Raw genomic sequence first — 19,713 nt, forward strand, 5'->3', positions numbered from 1 at the left:
ATTCTCTAAACAAGCCCCGTTGTGATCGACGGCTAATTTCATTTCCTGATCTTTACGGCTTCTTAGACTAGTCGGAATACTAATTTGAATTCGTTTGAATTTAGAGTGAATTGAAGGACTACCCGGCTACCCGGCCATCATCAGGTAGCCGACATATAGGTGAGATTTGAATTAAATCAGTCCCGAGTTGATCTAATGTCGGCTGATGTTAGTCACATGTAGTCTTCTTGTTTTTTTTCTTGGTTTTGAAGTATATGCACTTCCCGAGTTTTCTTATGTAAATGGTACAGACCTAGAAAATGTATGCGCAAAATTCCTAGAATGTGAAATTTTCCTAGAATTCCTTGAAATATATGCACCCACATCGGTTCAGGTATGACACTAGAGATGTCAAACATCAGATACTTTCAGATCTTACATAATCGCCTTGACCCCCAATGCCAGCGCCAGATGTAAGTGGACTCAAAATAAATATTTTGTCATCATATTCCATTTATAGGGTCGTATAAATGGTGTGGCGTAGGCAGAATCGGCCTCTTATCTTTAAAGTGCATTCTGATAACAGCCATAATTTATTGCTGCAAATCGCAGTTTGAATGCGACATGCGTTCACAGGCACGTGCCAATGATTAGCATCATTTTTAATGTTTTGCGTGAAACAAAACTTTATTAAAATCAGTTTACTGTCTGTTTGTCTGTCTGTCTGTTTGTTTTTTTTAGGAGATGGAAATCTTCAAAAGATACTGGTCTGGACCACTAGTGTGTGGGATTTTTACCCACTAAAACCACTCCCGACTCCCTCCCTGTCCCGCAGAACCACCATAAGGTATTATATCACCGGGCGGAGTCAGCTCACTATAAATTAGTCACCTTTCTTCTATACGCAGCGTAGATGACCGCGCTTTTCTCGTCTCCTCTGCCTTTCACAGTTTGTTTTGGATAGATGTGATCATGGAGTTGACCGCATCCCAATTCTCTTGATGTGCTACCATTTTCGGCAACAGGTTTTCTGGTATCAGCACCTCTCCTAGATTCCTCCTTTCTTCCACAAATCTCGGACAGTTGAAGAATACATACTCTGGATCCTCTTGGACTCCATCGCAATTTGGGCAGTCGGGTGAAGTCTTCAAATTAAATCTGTGCAGGTGTTGGCGATATCCTCAGGCGCCCCATGAGAAACTGGGTGAGATTGGGTGTCGTCCCTCCAACCACTCCATGATGGCAGCATTGAGCCTGTGAGCCCACCGACTCTTCCCCGAGCGTTCCCATCACTCTTCCCATCTATTTATGGATCTCTCCCTGTCAGCGTTCTGCGTCTGCGATAAGGGAAAGATTGACTTCGCATTGTATATGTTCGCCGTCTCATTTGCCAAGATGTAAATCGGCATCATTCCAGAGATGACGAATGCTACCTCATCTGAGACAGCCCTGAAGGCAGATCTTACCCTCAGACCTAGAGGTGTAACGTGGCCCACCCACGTTCGGAATCATCCTTACCAGGGCTATACTTGCAGTCTATGATTTGTCGCAAACATACTATACGTGTTGCCTATAACTGAGTTTGCTGTCTATCACCACCGCCAGGTGTTTCATTGTCGGCTTGAAAGTGATGATAAGATTTTCGATTCTAATACAAGCGGCGCTTAGTGGTGAGGACCGCTTTCGTTTTTTCCTCCGCAAGTGTCAGACCAGAGCTCTCTAGCCAACTTTTGACAGCACTGATTGCCTCGCCTGTGTATAACTCAGCATCTTCGAGATGCTTTGCGACAACAACCGCTATGTCGTCAGCGTAACCCACCACCGTGGCTTCCCCCGGAAGGGGAAGGCTAAGTACATGGTTGTACATGATATTTCACAGTAGTGAGCGGAGCCCAGGGGGACACCCGCTGAAACAATGTACTTCTGGGGTCATCGGTGTCATGCCAGAGCCTCCTTTCAGCTAAATAACTACCGACGATAGCAGCGAGATAGGCAGGAATAGCAACCTCCTTACGTATGAGATTCCAATTGGCCGAATTGAATGCATTTTTCACGCCCAGGATTTCTACCACGCAATATTTGCTGGTACTATCCTTTCCGTGAATTGCATCTTCAGCCAAGCTAGTAACCGATTTGTTGTCATCAATCGTTGATCTGGCATTACGGAACCCATACTGCGGATCTGAAAGGCTGCCACAACCGGGAGTAATCTATTATAGATTACCTGCTCTAATATTTTCTCCACAGTGTCCAAAAACATATAGGAGGATGGGTAACCTGGAGGTTTACCGGGCTTAGGCAGAAGTACCAACTTCTACCGCTTCTATGTCGTTGGAAATATCCCCTTGGACATGCACGCGTCGAACAACTCAGTGAAAATGGCCGGTCTGGATTTCAAGGCAAGTTTAAGGGCCTTATTGGGTATTCTGTCCAAGCTTGGCGCTTTATTGTCTCCTATTCTACCGCAGATTTTCAGCCGCTCGTCTCTGGTGACTGGTGGAATTGCCGCCACATTCAGAGGTGGTTGGATGTGTCGGCGTCTCCTCTTAGGAATAACCCCTAGATGATTTTCAGCAAGAGGGTAGGACACGTGATCTGCGGAGATGAACGGCCTATAAGCACTCCCCATGGTAAGTTGAAATTAATGTCCATCTTTTTTTTTACAGGTGGTATATAAGTGGAGAAAAGAGCTAGCAAGTACCTAGGTACTAGTACTGAGGAAGGAGGCACGTGGTCTCCGAAACAATTGTATGGGGGGGGGGGATTAAAAATATTTCCAGGATAAGGAAAAACACCTAGTTATACTTCCCATGGGTTTACGTCCGCTTCTGAGCAAAGTTCATTTCCCCTTGCTTCGCTGGAAGCGAGCTTCAGGGTTTCCCGGGCCACCTTATAAGCACACTTTTTTTGCCCCTGATCGACTCTACCTACCACCCTCTAAGCCGCTCTTTTGGCTCGGTAACAGGCTGATCGAAAGCTCAGTATTGCACCAGTTGGTTGGTCTTCTACTGGGGAATGAGCACCTCCTAGTCATGGACGTATCACATGCTTTGGCGATACATTGGGCCACACGGAAGGCTCATTCCTTAGAGGCGCCTGTTTTATCAGGTTGATCTTACCACACTTCAATGAAGGTCTGGTCTTCCAAAGCTTGTGTAGACCAGGGTCGGGCATGATGAGTCTTTGCCCTGTGGCTGGACACATGTCACAAAAAAGATTGACTGGTGATCGTTGTGAGTGTACAGGTCGCTGGTGTACCAGGAAATACCACGCGAAATTGCAGGGCTGACAAAGGTCAGGTCTACAACTGAACCTGACCCCTTTCTGAAAAGTGTTTTAGAGCACCTTCGTTAGCCAAAACTATGTCCATCTACGCAAAAACTTCTAGTAAACTGCGCCCTCTGGCATTTGATTCTTTGCTACCCTACTGAAGGACCCAAGTGTTAATATCAGCATAAATCACCTTTGGACTTCGTCCCCTTGCGTCCAAAACAAGATTTTTAAGCATTTTATCGAATTCAGAAAATCCGTTTCCCTCTGGAGTTCGGCTGGGTCATGGCTTATTCAAGCGCCCTAGCATTGAAATCAATTCACCCACAGTCTACCAGTATTCGCCCCCCTCGGCATCGAAAGTCCGGCATCGTATTGTTCGGCGTCATGTAAACGCTAAAAAATGCTATCCCTAAACACCGAATCCAGACAAACCCATTTCCTCGGGCTTAGGCAAGAACTCGAAGTCGAACGTCGTCCTGGACCCAGATAGCGGCGGTGCCCGACAAGTCGAGATGCCATGAAGCCGGATCTCTGTTTCCTGATTAGCATTAGATCAGCATTTACTTCTGCAGCGAACTGCGCTAGCAAGTAGTGGGCGGTGGCACTCCGGTGTATGTTAATTTGTAAAATGCGGATCATGCCATTCGCGCCCAAGCCCTTTCTAATTCCGCCCTAAAGATTGGACACCATCCAGAGCCCGCAGTGTGTGCGACATTCTCACCGGACGCGCCACGATCCCTGCAAAGAACGCAAATTTCGCTTTCATTTCAGGTCCTCGTTTGTTCTCCTGTCCGGTCCCTTGCAAGTTGCTGCCGGGTGTCCATAGTTCAGGCACCTGTAGCACTTGGTGAAGACTATCCGCATTGTACCCTCCATACTATTCATCCAATTTTGATTTTAACGCTGCCAAGTAGTTTCCTCGCATATTGCTGGGGGACTTTCACCATGGCGAGTTTTTGGCCTCGAGTATTTACAGAGGTGATACATATCCCGCCAGTGGAATAGTTAAAGGGTAGTATAGGTCCCAGGGCGAAACATGAATTGGTACTCACGATGAATCATAAACCTCGGGAAACGCCTGCTGAACCAACACTACCAGCTCTACTACTAAACCCTATCTCCACCTCCACGTGGTGACTGCTGGGAGCTCTTTCTTAACCAAAAACTGCAGACGGAGAAGGATAGAGAAGAGTCTCTCGCGCCTAAGCGACCTCACAGACGGAAAAAGGAAGCCTGGGAGAACCAACAATTCTGAGAACTCGAAAAGTACAGGGAGTAACAGTACCAGGCGTGGAAGTTTTAGTGACAAGTCAGCAGGTTGAAGCTGAAGGTTGATGCTCATCCTGTCGAGACAAAGAGGGAAATCTGATTTCCGACAGAATAGGCATAGTGGAGCGATGGGTTGAGTACTTTGATGAACTACTGAGCAACCAGAACATCGGCGAGTTGGAGGTCCCGCCAACTGAAGTCGACGGACAAATACTGCCACCACCAAGTATAGAGGAAACAGTCCGTGCAATTCATCAGCTTAAAAATGATAAGTCGCCAGGAGCCGATGAAATTACAGTCGAATTTGTTAAACATGGAGGCGACCAATTATACCAAGTGGTTCATCAACTTGTGCTCAACGTGTGGGGCAGCGAATCAATGCCTGACGATTGGCAACGAGGTATTATCTGTCCCATACATAAAAAGGGAGATATTACACAGTGCAGCAATTATAGAGTTCAGTATCACGTTGCTGAGAATCTATAAAATATTATCAGCTATCTTGCTAGGTCGGGAAGCCCCATACGGGCAGCACATCATTGGCCCATACCAAAGAGGCTTCGCTCCAGTCAATCAGGCAAATCAGCAACAGGTTAGATTTTCTCTGTGCGACACCATTTTTTCATCCACTTTAAGGCCGTCTATGAAAAAAAAATTGCAAACTCTTAGCCGCGTTCGAGGGAAGAATCGTTCGAAAAAGTGTTGGTCTCCTACAAGAGGATGGACGATACCGTAGCCTACATAACGACGAAATCTATGAGCGATACCATGACCGTCAGGTTGTGGATGAAATCCGGCTCAATAGGTTAAGGATGATCCCACCCGAAAAGTCAACAAGGGCAATATCTATGGTAGAAATAGAAGACGAGGCAGACTCTGCCTGAGGTGGAACGATCGCATAGGCCAGACGCCAGGCAGCTTTTAGGTATATCCAATTGGTAGACCGCCGCGCAAAACCGGGAGTCTGGTGTTCCTTATTAAGGCCGACCTAGACCGGATACCGGGTGTTGCGCCGTTGATGATTCCTATCTGAGCATTGATTACCTCTGGACCCTCCACTTAGAACTTTTCTGTGAGGCAGTCAAGATTCCGGATTTTTAGGGAGCACATGGGCTCTAGGCTAGAAACAGGAGTCTTAAATGATAGAGTCTTCTTCACCAATAACTCCTTGACCGCTTCACAGAACATACTCTTGTTATTCGTGTTCGGGCCTGCATTTTTCTACTGCGCCCAAATGCACTCAGCTCTTCCTCCTTCCTTGCTATTTCGTCGATTTTTTTTGTTGGTTTTGGTTTATTCTCCATGGAAAAATCATCAGGCCGCAATAGTCAGAAATGGGTATACCCTCGGGGACACAGCTCCTAGTTTCCTGAGGTCTGAACTACGCTTAGCACGGACGAACCAGAGCTCGCTCTGGGCAACGCGGTCTCATAGCACCGATTCAATGCACACTACCCGGTCAGGATCCCGAAGGGGTTGGCTTCTGATGCATGTCACAACTACCACCTTGGCATACGTAAGCTCACATCATCCCATCGATGTCGACAGCGAACTGTCGACGGCTCCGGGGACTCTCAGTGTGTCCTGATGTGTACCGGTCATTCGCGGTTCGCTACTCACCGAGAGGCATTCTCCACACTAGTACCTCGGACGCAGGTATACTGCCAGTCAGGGGGCCAAAACTGCTTACTCGGGCACCTCGGGGACGTCACATCCCGTATCATAAGCGACCCGTTAAAGGTCGCTGAAGATCCCTGAGAAATGCACATGTAGCTACACACAAAGAGAACAGTTGTGCATCTAAATGTTCTTACATAAGAAATACATAAGATTTTTTATACCGGAGACGACGAGTACCGGTTTCGCCCCCTATGAAGAGTCAGCAATAATGTCATGCTGCAAGATAGTATGAAAGAGTTGCTTCTCAAAAAAAGTTTGAGTGATATGTGGAAATATTTCCTTTTCACTATAATTGGCACCTGAATCGAATATTAATTAATCAATTTCCTAGTGCTCGAATGAAAAACATTCTCTATTGATAATGATGAAGTTAGAATTCCTTTTTTTTCCAGTTTTTCTCCTTTGTCAATTCATTAACAGTGCATTGCTTGTCTAATCATGGTTAATTGATATAAATCGCACATATAATAACTCCGAAAAAGAGAGTCTATTTCTGGGACTTGACAATATAATGGCCTTGGGGCTCCGAACAGCATAGTCTCATGCGGACTCAGACGTGTGTCGAACTTATTCCTATCTCAATATTGAATCGTAAAGAGTTGTCTATCAACGATTTATAAATACCTTATCTGTTCAGACTTTACACTTCCATTGAAAAAGTCTCATGAGTGAGTAGGAATGCAGCCTATGACAATCATTCCAACGCACTTAAGATATGTATCTCTTCGATACAAGCAGGCACTACGCAAATCATTATCATTAAAAATAAATATCTTTTGTTACTATCAAAAGTGTCAATTAACTAAGACTTTAAGTTCTTTTTGCAAGCATTGCCATCGTGCCCGGGTACGATCGTTTGCGGATCACTCCCACAACGACTGGGTCGCGAGCTCTACTTTCAGACGCATTTCGGACTGATCGTGCGTTGTACTGCGTTTGACGGAGTCACTAAAAATTCATTGACACTGTATCTTCAGACTATTTAGAATTGTACTGAAGTGCGGGCTAGCAGGGCTAGCAGCCGTAGTATTCTCGCAGAAGTGATCGTGGCATAAGAACCCGGAACGGTCGAACTTATGAAATTTGGTCCCTCTGTGATGAGTAGTGAGTTCTGGAAGAATAGTGAGCTCTGGAGCTAGTGAACATTACCAAAGGAATTATCTAGAAAGTATTGAAAGATCGTGTTCAAAACTAGTGAACTGATAGAAAAAAGTAACAGTTTCCTGTGATTCCTGCACCAAGCAGTGGTTTTGGCTTCTAAAAAGGTGTGTGGTTTCGCTATACTTTGTTTTGTAGAAAATGAATCCATCGGAAGTCTCGAAGGTCATGCCAAAGATTATAGATATCCACATCAAGGGAGTGATCTTTCAATAAATATTTTATTGAAATCACTTTCTGATCGATAATTTGTCTAGTTTTTGGGTAAATACTTGACTAACGAACCGGTAGGAAATCTCTGAGCAGACACTGACTTGATGGGCGGCCAATTTCATTTCCTGATCTTTATGGTCTCTTAGGCTAGTTTAGGCTAGTTGGAGCACTAATTTGATTGGGATTCAATTCAGAGTAGTTTCAAGGACTGTCCGATCATCATCAGGTGTCCGCGGTATGGTTGAGATTTGAATTCGATCAGTCGCGTGGTGGTCTAATCTTGGCTGGTTGTAGTCGCGTGTAGTCTCTTTTTGGCTCTGATCCAAACCAAGTGCCGGCTCTTCACGATGTATTTCCCGGGGATAAGAAGTTTCTTTGTGCAAATAGTGCAGATTTTGTAAGTGAATACAGTGAAGTGTTAAAAGATAAGATTTAAATTTACACATCTATAATCTAACAAAATACACATAATTACTTAATTAATTGTTAATATGAGATACACCTAAGATGTTACATTGTCGCCTTGGTTGCCAGTGCTTCCAGTGAGCAAGGGCAGTCGAAATCAAAGAACTTTTATCGCTTTACTCAATCTGCGAGTATAGGGTCGTACGCATGACTCGTCATAAACCGGCTTTTATCGCCTCCGATATACACTGTGACACGCTACAAAGCTGATAAAATATTCAGTTACTGTGCAGTTCATGTACTATGTACTAGCATTTCGCATAATTTTCTAGAAATTCGTAATAGTCTTACATAAATACGGGACTAACTCCAAATTAACTAAGCACGTGAAACTAGAAAGTGAACCTGATTTGAAGTAAGTGATCTCAGGCCATCACGTGCTAGTCGATCTCTTTTGAATTTCTTTAAAATTAAACCTTCAAAAGAACCTGTTTCTTACGACCATATCAGATTGATAGCCTAGAATTTGTTCACACTCAGAAGCTTTATACGAGTAGACTGATATGGAATAGATAAGCCTTTAACCCTACAATGCGTTACTCATTATCACGTTCACAAAAAGTATGCTTAATGTGATTAGGGAAAGGTTTATTCATCGCAAGAGGGAATCTTAATTTAATGGGGGCAACGTTAATTTTTAGCAAATAGCATTTGTGTTTTGTGTGCCTATGTGCGCACACACATTAAAGAGGATAGTATAATGAACTTAAGGGAAATCGGATGATCAAACGATCATCCTGAGTGGCCAAAGACGACTTAGAGGGGAGAGCTTTCTCAGAAACCTTAAAATTTGGCGAAATTGACCATGAAGGTTCGCTCGCAAATACTGAAGCTCCATCAGAGTGTTCAGTAGACACGTTCTTGCACGCCTCTGACCCGAGTACCGCGATCGGGAGGGAAGATCCACAACGGACCACAGTCTCGATCATTGCTTCTTCTGCCTCAGATGGTTATTGAGGCGCGGCCCTTAAGGTTCCCTCCCATCCTTGACATTCTCAGGCCATTGTTTGGAGGATGTCCCTAATAAGGTTTTGCGGGTCAAGGAGGAGTTCATGTTATCCTATATTATAAGTTCAGAATCAACGAAAACAGACCGGGAGAAAAATAATTATGAACGAGAACAAAATTCCAAATATCTAGATTAAATCATAAAATGAAATGGTTTAGAGTAAGACTAAATATAAATAAAAAAAATACAAAAAAAAATGAAAAAAAAAACTTACATCTTTTATACTCCGAGCTCGACGGGGCGTGTAGGGCAGACAGAGGCAAAAAGGTAAATTTTCAGAATTTATTTTTTTTCCGGTATTAAATTCTCACACACATACATGTCCTAAATTAGACTCACGGAAGAAGATGAAACGTTCCCAAGATCTGTGTCCATCCTATGTTTTTCTCTGATTGAAGATTTCTAGGCTTACTAAGATGCCCAATGACTGTGTCTCTCTTACCGTGTGGGATATCTAGTAGTTATCTATGGTGATGTTATGGTTCAGGCTTATCACATGCTTGGTGATGATTTTGTTTCGCTCGCGGTTTGTGCTTTTTTCAATCGTGCCACTGCTTCCTCCAAATGTTCACTGATCCTGGTGTCCGCAAGTCTTTTGATTTGTCTAACGTAGACCTGGCAGCATTCCGGACAATTGATTTTGTATATCCCGCTCCTCTCATTCTTTTGCAGGTTGTTGTTTCCTGCTTGTGGGTATCGGCACCAGGTTTGTTTTCTTTATTATTTTTCTAATGTTTCGCGTTGCCCTTTTGTAGATGCAGGATTAGTTTTAATATAATTGTCCACCATTTTCAGTAGGAAAGATGTCAGATAAATTTTGTCTGAAAGATTTGGAGTAAAGGGAATCCCCTTATCTGCTTTTTGAATGAAAGTCACTTTTGTATGACCCTTGCCGCCCTCAGTGTGTAGTGGGAGAACATAGCAACCCCATTTGGTAATTTATGTGATTTAAAAATTCTCATTGGTCATCTTATTTAGCTTCCGAACTTACCTCTTTTGGTATTCTTCTTTTGCCTTTTTTCCTTCCTCTGTTTATTGTTGGGATATCATGACAGAATGCCAGTGTCGTCCACCGTAGGATAAGACCCTGGGAAATGAATTTTGATGAGTAGATGTCCTCTTCATTCTTGATCAATGTGCCATCTTTCTTTTCCAGAGTAACAGAGGCTCTCTGGCTATAACCTCATATTGGATCCATGGTTTTTGTGGTTTTTTTAATTCCTCCATAGAATTTCTTGATATTATTCCCCAGATCTTGTCGTGCGTGCTTACCTTTAGCTGAGTAGAACCAGTATCGCTTTCCTCTCCAAGTAATTCACCAATCTAACGACTTGATTCGATAATTATCGAGGCCTTCCATTGATATCCCACACGACTTTTTTGGCGAAAAAAAAATGTACACCCATTTTTTCCATTTCCGGCATCTCTACCAAATTTGTGATGTTCAGGTGGATAGGTAGACTGACAAATGTTTGTGGTTTTCAGACATAGCCTGTGATTTGAATGCTTGGGCGACCCAAGTGTTAAAGATTATTGCAAGTTTTTCAGTAGTTGTATTCAATTTTATCAACGAAGATGGTGTAAATACTTTTCGGAAAGCGGAGAATGGCTCAATTGTAGACTTGGCCTTCGTTTGCGCCACTATACTCCCTGCGATTACCAGGCATTTATTTTTGAACTTTGGAGAGAAATATAGGGCAGGAAACCGCTAACTAGGATCGATGTGATACAAAAGCATATCTATAAGGAAGCCCGCAAAAACCTTAAGCCGACTATCTAACGAAGCAAGAGGGACATAAACTCTTGAGGGAGCGCCTATCGACTAGTGATGAAATAACTCATTTGCCAGATTACCTGCCCTACGCTCTCACTGAAAATCATCAAGGGGTTACCTTCCAGTAAAAAGTGGGTGTTTTAATCCCTTCAGTAATCAAAGGCTCCGGGCTCTGAGGTAGGATGGCATACTAAATAAAGCACTTAAGCTCGCGGTGATGTTTCTTGCATCATGGAAGGTGCAGAAGATGATATTGCTGTCTAAAGTTCGTGAACTTCCAAGCGAGCATCTTTCTATAGACTCATATGTCTACTAGATTGGAAAAAACTTTGGAGCGGGTAATCTTCAATAGATTTCTCCCATTCGCTGAGACCCAAGGAGGTGTTTCAGATCAGCGATATGAATTTCGTGAAGTAAGATCAAATACTTATTCCATTGAATTAGTTACTGACTTTGTCGAAAATGTTATTCACAAAAAGGAATAGTAACAGCAAATATTGCATCTTGGTGACCTCGGACTTGAAAAATACATTTAATTCATTTAATTGGGGCTTAAAATGCAAATTAGTAGCGACGATTGGTATACTCACCTACCTGAGATGGCGAAGGCTTACAAGTTGTGTCAAGTCAAGGAGAATTTGGCCCGCTTAAAACATAGCCCGATCATGAGAGCTCCTGTGCCAGACGCGTGCAAATGCATTCAAGATTACGGCGGTCTGCACGGGGCACTGGCCCATAGGGGACCATGCCGCTAGGCTCGGCATACCCTACAACTTGCATTGTCGAAGGTGCGGAGAAGGAAAGGAAACCCTCATGCACTTTCTCTGCGATTGCTCAGCTCTGGATAGAGTCAGGCTGCGGACATTGGGTAAACCGTTCTTTGGGGACCTCAGAGAGATTTCTAGCTGCAGGGTGGGAGAGCTGCTTTCCTTCATGAATGCTACGGGCTGGCTCTGACGATCCGATCCGGCTGGACTCTGCTTCCCTGCTCCCATAACAACAGCCACAGTCTTAGGAGTTTGTGGCATCAAAACGGCGCACCAAAGCGCTAATTGGGCTCCTTGGAGCGGCCACTGATACCTACCTACCTACCCACCTATCTTGCTCCTGTTGTCGATAGCTAGTTGGTAGAAAGAAGGCTCTGGTATGACATCGATGACAGGCTCTCTCCGTAGGCGTTTAAGAGGGCTCCATACCAGGCATAATGTAAGACATAATGTAAAATTGTGTTTCATCGTTTGCCGGTAGTAACAGCAAAGCGTCTAGAAAACGTTGAGTTAGAGTTTCCAAGCTCGGGCGTTTCCGGGCCAGTTTCTTGTGAAAGGAAAAAAAAATAGACCGACGGATAGATTGACAACAAACCGATTTTAATAAGGTTTATTTTTTTTTCCTACAAAAAGCCCTAAAAAGGTTTGCTCTATTCAAATTGTAAACTTTGACACGATTCATTAGTGCTTTCTACGATCTGTTTTACCTTGTCATGTAGGTCTTCCGTCATTTGAAACCATTTGGATGGTAACATACAAATCTGGGCTTGTATAGAATCTTATTGCGAGAAACTGAAGGCCGTTGACTTCGCCATCAGCCGATATAGGAATACTCGCTAGCTATTTCAGCTATATTTCCCTAGAAAAGACACACAGCAGCTTCCAAATTGCTTCATGAACCTATGGGAGAGCAAAGTGCAGTTGAGATTATCACGTGTTGGTGATGAACACTATCAACAGTTTCATCTTAAAGATTGCAGGAATGATCAAAAGCAAATCAAAGTACGATGATCAATGCAAAGCACCAATGAAGCAACGAATTAAGATTAGCCAGTATTGCAATGCGTCCACGCTACACGAGAAATCAATGCAGTGAATACTAAACAACCAAAAGTGAGGGAAAGGAAAAAAAAGACACCTACGCTGTATGCATGCAAAATTACCCAAGGGAAGTGTATGTACCATATATTCCTACAAAAATACAGTAGGTGAGTTAGTTGTTGCTGACGCGACCTCGGATCTGGTTGAGAGAATTCTTTGAAAAATTGCTTATCGACAAAGATACTTAACCAGATAACATGAATCCAAGTCCACACAAAGTGACACAGTTATTATCAATATTGGAAAAAACAGAACCGCCCACACTTAAGATAGTAAAGAGAGTCGTATGATCACCTAAAAAGGACAAGGTTCCAGGCAAATGCAACATATCAGCGGCGTTATTTATTCAAGCATAGTGCAGAAAAAATACTAGATTGTAAAAAGAGTCATCTCGTTCTTTGCAATTCACAGTCTAATTAATATATAAAAAGGAAATTGTATAGTAACATTGCTAAATTAATTAGTTATCATATATATTCGCCATCATTAGCCACTACTTTTTCTTGTCTTTTGGATAGTTCGCTGACCACATTTCTTCGAAAATTGACCGATTTTGAGTGGAGCCATTTCTCAAGATTTTTTTCGTAATTGAATGTTACGCCACTGAATCGGTTACAAAATCGGCAGTGGTAGGCGCTTGGTGCACAGCCCGGAGAGTACGATGGTTTGGTTTGGCATTGTCGTGGAGCCCAACACTTAGCCCATGCAATTTGATTATTCTTTTATGACTTCATTCAGTCTCGGCGATTTATGCTTGGCAAGGATTCTTTCCTACAGTTTTGTTTTTCAGGAGTATCTGCCTATGGTCCTTAAAAGTCCTTAAAGGTCTTAAAAAACCCAAATCGTTGGCTTTTTTTGCAAATCTGTTTTTATTCGGGTTATTGTCGTATCACCTGGACTTTTTCTCTCACCTCACATCGACACAAAGGTATCATTTGCACTTCTCATTGCCTGTAACGAATCTGTACAAAAATCGGTTCTTGTGGTCGTTCGTTCTCGATGACAGAACAGGTTCTAAGCAACAATACCAAACCTTTTCCTTTTTGTTTTTGACTTACTTAATTCGGTGAGCTAGGCTCCGAATCCATGCATTTTTCCTGTTAAGGCAAAATAATGAAAAATCATCATCACATTGATGTGCATCCTCGTTGTGAACTCTTGAGTTTTTTGACGATCTCCTTTCAAAGGAGTCCCCGGTAAATCTTCATTGAATATGACAGCTAAATTGGAGTGAGGCGCGTTTATGAGATCTGATCTAATGTTCATGGGGGTAAAAATTATGCCGTAAAACGGGGCCCGGGGAGAGAACTACACGGGTTGGGTAGCAAAAAATTATGCGGGCCCTCTTATTACCCCTTTTTGATAGAAATTATTATTCCTGGCCGCCTAGAAAACTAGGGGCTCGGGGGAATCCTCCCTCTTGTTAGGCCTGTAGATTAATGGTTAGGAACTAGAAAGGATCGATTGGAAGTAGAGCATTTCTTCATTCTCAGGCAAACGTTCTAAATATTTTGGGAGTACATCTACCAACAGTTTGTACCCAATTCCTAAACTAACCTGAGGAAGGCCTCGGTTGAAATATCACTGGGGGAAGAGGAGTTTGTATTGTAAACCGAATGGCGGAAATCGGTCAACTTCACTATGGATGAGTACCTGAGTTAAATCATGGCAATCATACTTGAGGAACATTGTTCTAAATACTTGACATGTCCTGACGCTCTAGAAATGCAGTGTTAAGGTTTAAATTCAAATTGGACTTTTACCATTAATCGATCAGACAATCGCCATGGTCGGTCCCAAGTCTGTTTGACAAATAGGCATGCAACAATTAAACATCTCAAAGTGTAGGTGAAGTGAACCTATCATTCTAGCTAAAATAGTAACATATACGTATTTACTATTAAGCCGGGAGGTAGTGTTTACTCCACGTATTTTATGGCTTTTATAAAAGGCGATCAGAAAATGCCCTGTGGGCGAGCAAGCTCCCGGATTATTTTATGATGTATAAACGATAACCTGCATGCCTCGCAGGTTTCCCTCGTCTAGGAGTTTCTGCTTCGCAATATCGACGCCCAATAGAAAGTCCGCTTTCTCTAACTTGAAATGGAATTTTACAGGTACAGACTAGGCATTTTGGAGTTAAGCGGAGTGTAACCATGGAACTCTGGGAGGATATTCTCTCCCTTTCCTTACCCCATCATATCCTGGAAACCAATATCAGACAGTATCTTGATACTAATGCAGAGTTTGTGAATCATTACGGGGAACATATAAAAGGTGCAACGCTATGCAAGGAGCAGACTTTCAATACAGATGACAAGGTTGCTTTCTGTGAACAATTCAATATAAAAAGTGGGACAAAAGTAATCACCCGATGTTCTTTTGCTGTAATTTTTTTTTTAATGGTTTTGCTTGTAAAATTTGTATATCTTCTTAAGTCGAGAAAATGATATCAGTCGAGTGGCCGCCGCCAGAGTTGATGACTTTGCGGGCCCGTTTTATGGCATTTTCCATCCCTCACAGCTTCTCGTATTCTTGGCGAATATTCTCCTTTAGGACTTCAAAAGTCTAAAGCTTTTTAACGTAAAATCACGACTTCAAAAAAATCCCTAAAAAAATGTTGAACGGTTAAATTTGGCCGGCCAGTGTATATTAGCAAAACGAAAGATTAAGTGACCCAGAAATGCTTCCTTCAGAATATCGGTTGTGGCTCGACCGGTGTGCACCATTGCACTGTCCTGTTAGAACCACATATTCTCCAATCCCAATTCATCCAATTGAGGAAGAAAACATTCGGTAATCATGGCTCTCTAGCCGTCCACAGTCGACGTTTGGCCCCATCGCCATGATAATTTTCGATGGAAAATCGCCCTCCTCTTCGTTGAGTTCAGGATGGTTGAACGTAGATGAGACGTGTTTGGTGGCCCGCAGCTAAGAGCTGATGCACTGCCTGAACTTTGTGAGGGATCATCTTCAAATCTTATAACAAAATTCTGCATAGGGACCGCCGGGTGATGCCTAATTACGTGTCAAGTCGTCTGGTCGATGTTCCGGGCTACTCTTCGACATCTTGGGTAGCAGAAGCGATATTCTCCGCAGAACGGCTGCTCCAGGGCTGGTTAGCTTTGGGAACATCTCGTGTTGTTCCAGTCTTATCAAGGCGAGTGACCAAATGCCGCAGTGTTTGCTCAGTTTGCGCCAGATGGCCAGGAAATCTGCGATGAAATTCACGCTGCGCTAATACAACCGACAAATTGTTTCGTAAGAAAATGGAAACAATTATTCTGCGTTCTTGCGGAGTAAACCGATTCATGGTTTCTCGATTTGTATTCTGCGTTTGTTTACTTCATAAATGTCAAAACCGAATTGACAATTGGCGTATAAGCTATAGCGTTTTCCAAAAGAGTGATTACTTTTGCCCCACCTTATAGTTCAAAAGAGATTTCCTGAAGGTGACATTGTGATCACCTAGGTGGGTTCTGTTACTAGTTTCCTTGAATATGGCATGGGGACACACTATTTTGGGGGACAATAATGACAATAGTTAGGGCTTTGTGTATGTTTACAGCCTCCATTGCATCATCATTGGTGGCACATTATTTAAGCCTAGAGCTTACCACAACGTCAGTTTGACTTGAACTAACCTGCAACGAACATCTAATAGTTCGACTGACAGACCACCCGATCAGTAGTAGATATACATATGAGTCGCCTTCAGGATGTATGTAACCTCAAAAGAAATTATCACACGGGACTATTCGTAATTTTGGATAGTTTTTACTTCCCAAGTTCAATATCGGCTGCTTCAGTTGCCGTTAAGACTCTACCTGAGAAAATTGATTAGTATTGGACAGATCTTGAGAGATGCAACTTAGTGTGTGCACTGTCAAAGGGAAATCAATCATTGTGCTAGTTAGGGAAACAGAAGCCACCGCTATTAACACTGATTTCGGAATCGCATACCCGATCGCGAAAGGACTTGCAGGGGGTTGGAAATCTCTCAATGGGTGGTTAGATGTTAATCGTCGCCTCTTAATCCATTATAATGAGCAGCTTCAGAGGTGGAGAGAATTCTTCACCACGTTTCTTAGACCTAAAACATCCACTGAAGAGTGACTTCTCGTGGATAAAATGGCTACTTACCTTATCATACATAGGCTTCTCTAAGTAAAGGCGAAATAATCGTTGCTAATAATGGGCTCGAATGGAACAAAGTGGAATCGTTCATTGCAGCCCCTGCAGTTGCTACTTGACATTGAACGGAAATTTTTGGGAATCTACAATCTTTATTGTTTGATTGTTTACATTCCAAAAGGGGACCAGTCTGAAGTGCACCAAATGGAGGGATAATTGCGTGCTTAGACAATGGTAATAGCAAAAATAATACTGGAACGCATCAATGGACAACTTGAACGGTTGATCGACTAAGATTCCGATTTCCACTCTGGATCCAGGGTTAACACCTTGTTGATGATTGTGGAGTATTATGAGGAATTTACATAAAGTCCTGAAGGAGGGAGTAAGTACCTCTTGAGTGCTCACATGTATGCATGAAATGAAATGATCTTTTGACAGTCTGAACAGGTAGTACATCTACAGTCTGAATAGGTAGTACATCTCGAATGCCCTTGACAGTATTGGAATTCCGGAAAAACTACTAGATATGTATTTGCATTACATGTGTGTGATGACGCAAAATTCAGGTGCTGCATTGACGTAAAATCTTAGAGAAACTTGAAGCCTCAAAGGAACTTAAAGCCCACGTTCGCGAAGACCGCCAAGATTACATCTTGTCACTAATACCTTTCTTCTCGTTATCAGTTACGTTCTTCATGCTACTTTTTTTACTCAACACTATATGAAGTCTTTCCTTTTCCTCGGCGGATGTCATCAGTGCTTGTTTTTACACTGAGTTTATCAGATTTAACACTTTATCAGTTGTTAAAACGCCTCTGGATTTGAAATAGGAAACATGCAGAGTCGACTTGAAAATAAACGGCTACAAAATGAAGGTTCTCAATCTAGTTGGCCATCGCACTTAAGCCAATTATATGAAACTATCGTCATGGCCGACATTGAGTTATGTCCTTTCCACTTGAAAAGCAGTGAATGTGGGCCCCAAATTGAATGTAAAACAGGGCTTGTAAAGAGGGGTTGGTAAGGGAGTGTTTCCCACTGGGCATGGAGCTTTCTCGGGTGTCCAATAATATAAATTAGTTTGATCATGCAATGCCAGGGACACACAACCCCCTCCTATGTTAAACACAATAGGCTCAAATTAATTTTGCTTTATAATGAAGAATAAGCGTGCTTCAATATCGCTCTGTTGAATCGGGACAGTGTTAAACAAGTCAGAATACTGGAAGCTGGACGCTTCGGGTATAAAGGTTTTGTGTGAGAAATTTCCTATTCACTTTTTCCCATTTGCATATATCTGCAAACTATTCCTTGATAGATGACATTCCCAAACTCCAACAATTTGACAATGACATTTGTATTTTCAAACTCCAACTCCGCCATTCATATTCAAATGGTTTAGCTGTTTCCGAGTAAAGCGAGTGTGTCAGACAGACAGACAGACATTAAATCGATTCTAATCAGGTTTTCTTTGACACAAAATCTTTATAAGGCAAGAAAAAAGACAAGAGAGAGATGAACTTTATAGAAATGCTTGAAAAGCCTAGTTCCGCAGATAGTTTAATATGTTGTTGGTCTATTTTAGACGTTTAGCGACGTTTAGTGACAATAACATCAAATCTTTAAAGGCTGCTAGATATTTATATCAATCTATACCTACTATCTACTTAGATTCGTTGAAGTTAAGAGCTGCAATGTTTGTTATCGGAGGACATCTAATCATGTGCCTCCTTTATTCACAAACTTAAGATCATTTGACCTCAATAAGATTCTACTCCTCCTAATCTGAACATTCATCTTTTATGTTACGTTATTGAATTATTCTTGAATATCTTTTTTACTATTTCAAGAAATTCAAAGCCGATCCTTTTACCGATGGTAAATTTAGATTAAAATCAGTTTGTATCCGTATATGAAGTAGATCAAAAATCTTCAACAGCAATTTCATGATGATTAAGTCAAGGTTTATTTTGCGTTTGCAACAATAAATTACTCATCATCTTGTTCAGTAAGTCCACAACACCAGCGACTTCCGATAGCATTATCTTTATGTGAAGCCATCCATAAAACTTGGTACATTGAAGGCGAAATCGGGTTAGAACTGCCCATATCAAGTAAACGGATCAGAAGACGGTATGATATCACGATCTTGATGAATAGTACGTAGATACAAAGACACTAATTCATTTAATGATTTAAAGGAAGGTAACTAGCTTCTCTTTGTGTGCTTAATTTTGTTATCATATATCTTTAGTTATCTGTATGTATTGATGTAAAGAGCTTACCGCTGATAAGAGTAACTAAGGTGGAAAAATGCAAAAAAGTCTTTAGTATCATTAGTATCAGTGTTTTCGCTACATCCTGGATTTTCCATATTCAAACTTGCTTTCTAATCCTGCCATATTTAGAAACTTACTTAATCGGATGAATGATCTCAGCTTGAAATTGAGGTACAAAATTCAGCTTTATTGTTTAGTCTCGAAAGCGCAACGTTCATTTGGAGTGCTTACGGCATATATTCCTAGGAAACGCTAGCTTGTTTGCCTGCTATAATGAATTTTACGCTGTACATTATGTGTGCACTTCATAATCATCAGCTGCGCAGCAACGGGTACCCGGTCTAGGCCTGCCTTAGTAAGAAACTGCAGACACTCCGGTCTTGTCCACCAATTCGATATTCCTAAAAGCTGTCTGGGTTCCTGGCCTACGCCATCGCTCCATCTCAGGCAGGATCTGCCTTGTCTTCTTTTTCTACCATAGATATTGTCCTTATAGACTTTCCGGGCTGAATCGTTCTTATCGATACGGATTAGATGACCCGCCCACCGCATCCTGTTGGCTCGGATTTTATCGCGGTATCGCTCATAGATTCGTTGTCCTCATGTAGG

The 19,713-nt window shown here is 42.3% G+C and overlaps 2 protein-coding genes across 4 annotated transcripts in view; one reads left to right on the forward strand and one right to left on the reverse strand.

Moving 5' to 3' along the window:
- Positions 1 to 6,929, reverse strand: part of LOC119647084 (protein stand still) — a 94,512-nt gene extending 87,583 nt beyond the window's left edge. Inside the window, exon 1 of the mRNA XM_038047845.1 lies at positions 6,826 to 6,929. The gene's annotated coding sequence lies outside the window, so the exon portion shown is untranslated. The remainder of the gene's footprint in view (positions 1 to 6,825) is intronic.
- LOC119647993 (facilitated trehalose transporter Tret1) overlaps positions 1 to 19,713 on the forward strand; it is a 108,105-nt gene that overhangs the window by 33,850 nt on the left and 54,542 nt on the right. Inside the window, exon 1 of one of the 3 annotated variants that reach the window (XM_038049389.1) lies at positions 7,089 to 7,466. The exons of 1 other annotated variant lie outside the window; for it this stretch is intronic. Coding sequence is in view for 1 of the 2 variants with exons in the window: in XM_038049382.1 (XP_037905310.1) it covers positions 7,920 to 7,969 (50 nt within the window). In the remaining variant the exon portion in view is untranslated. Of the gene's footprint in view, positions 1 to 7,088; positions 7,467 to 7,826; positions 7,970 to 19,713 lie in introns of those variants that run through there. One more of the 3 variants, XM_038049382.1, reaches the window with a different exon arrangement.

Source organism: Hermetia illucens, chromosome 1, assembly GCF_905115235.1.
Source record: "Hermetia illucens chromosome 1, iHerIll2.2.curated.20191125, whole genome shotgun sequence".
Classification (NCBI taxonomy): Eukaryota; Metazoa; Arthropoda; class Insecta; order Diptera; family Stratiomyidae; genus Hermetia; species Hermetia illucens.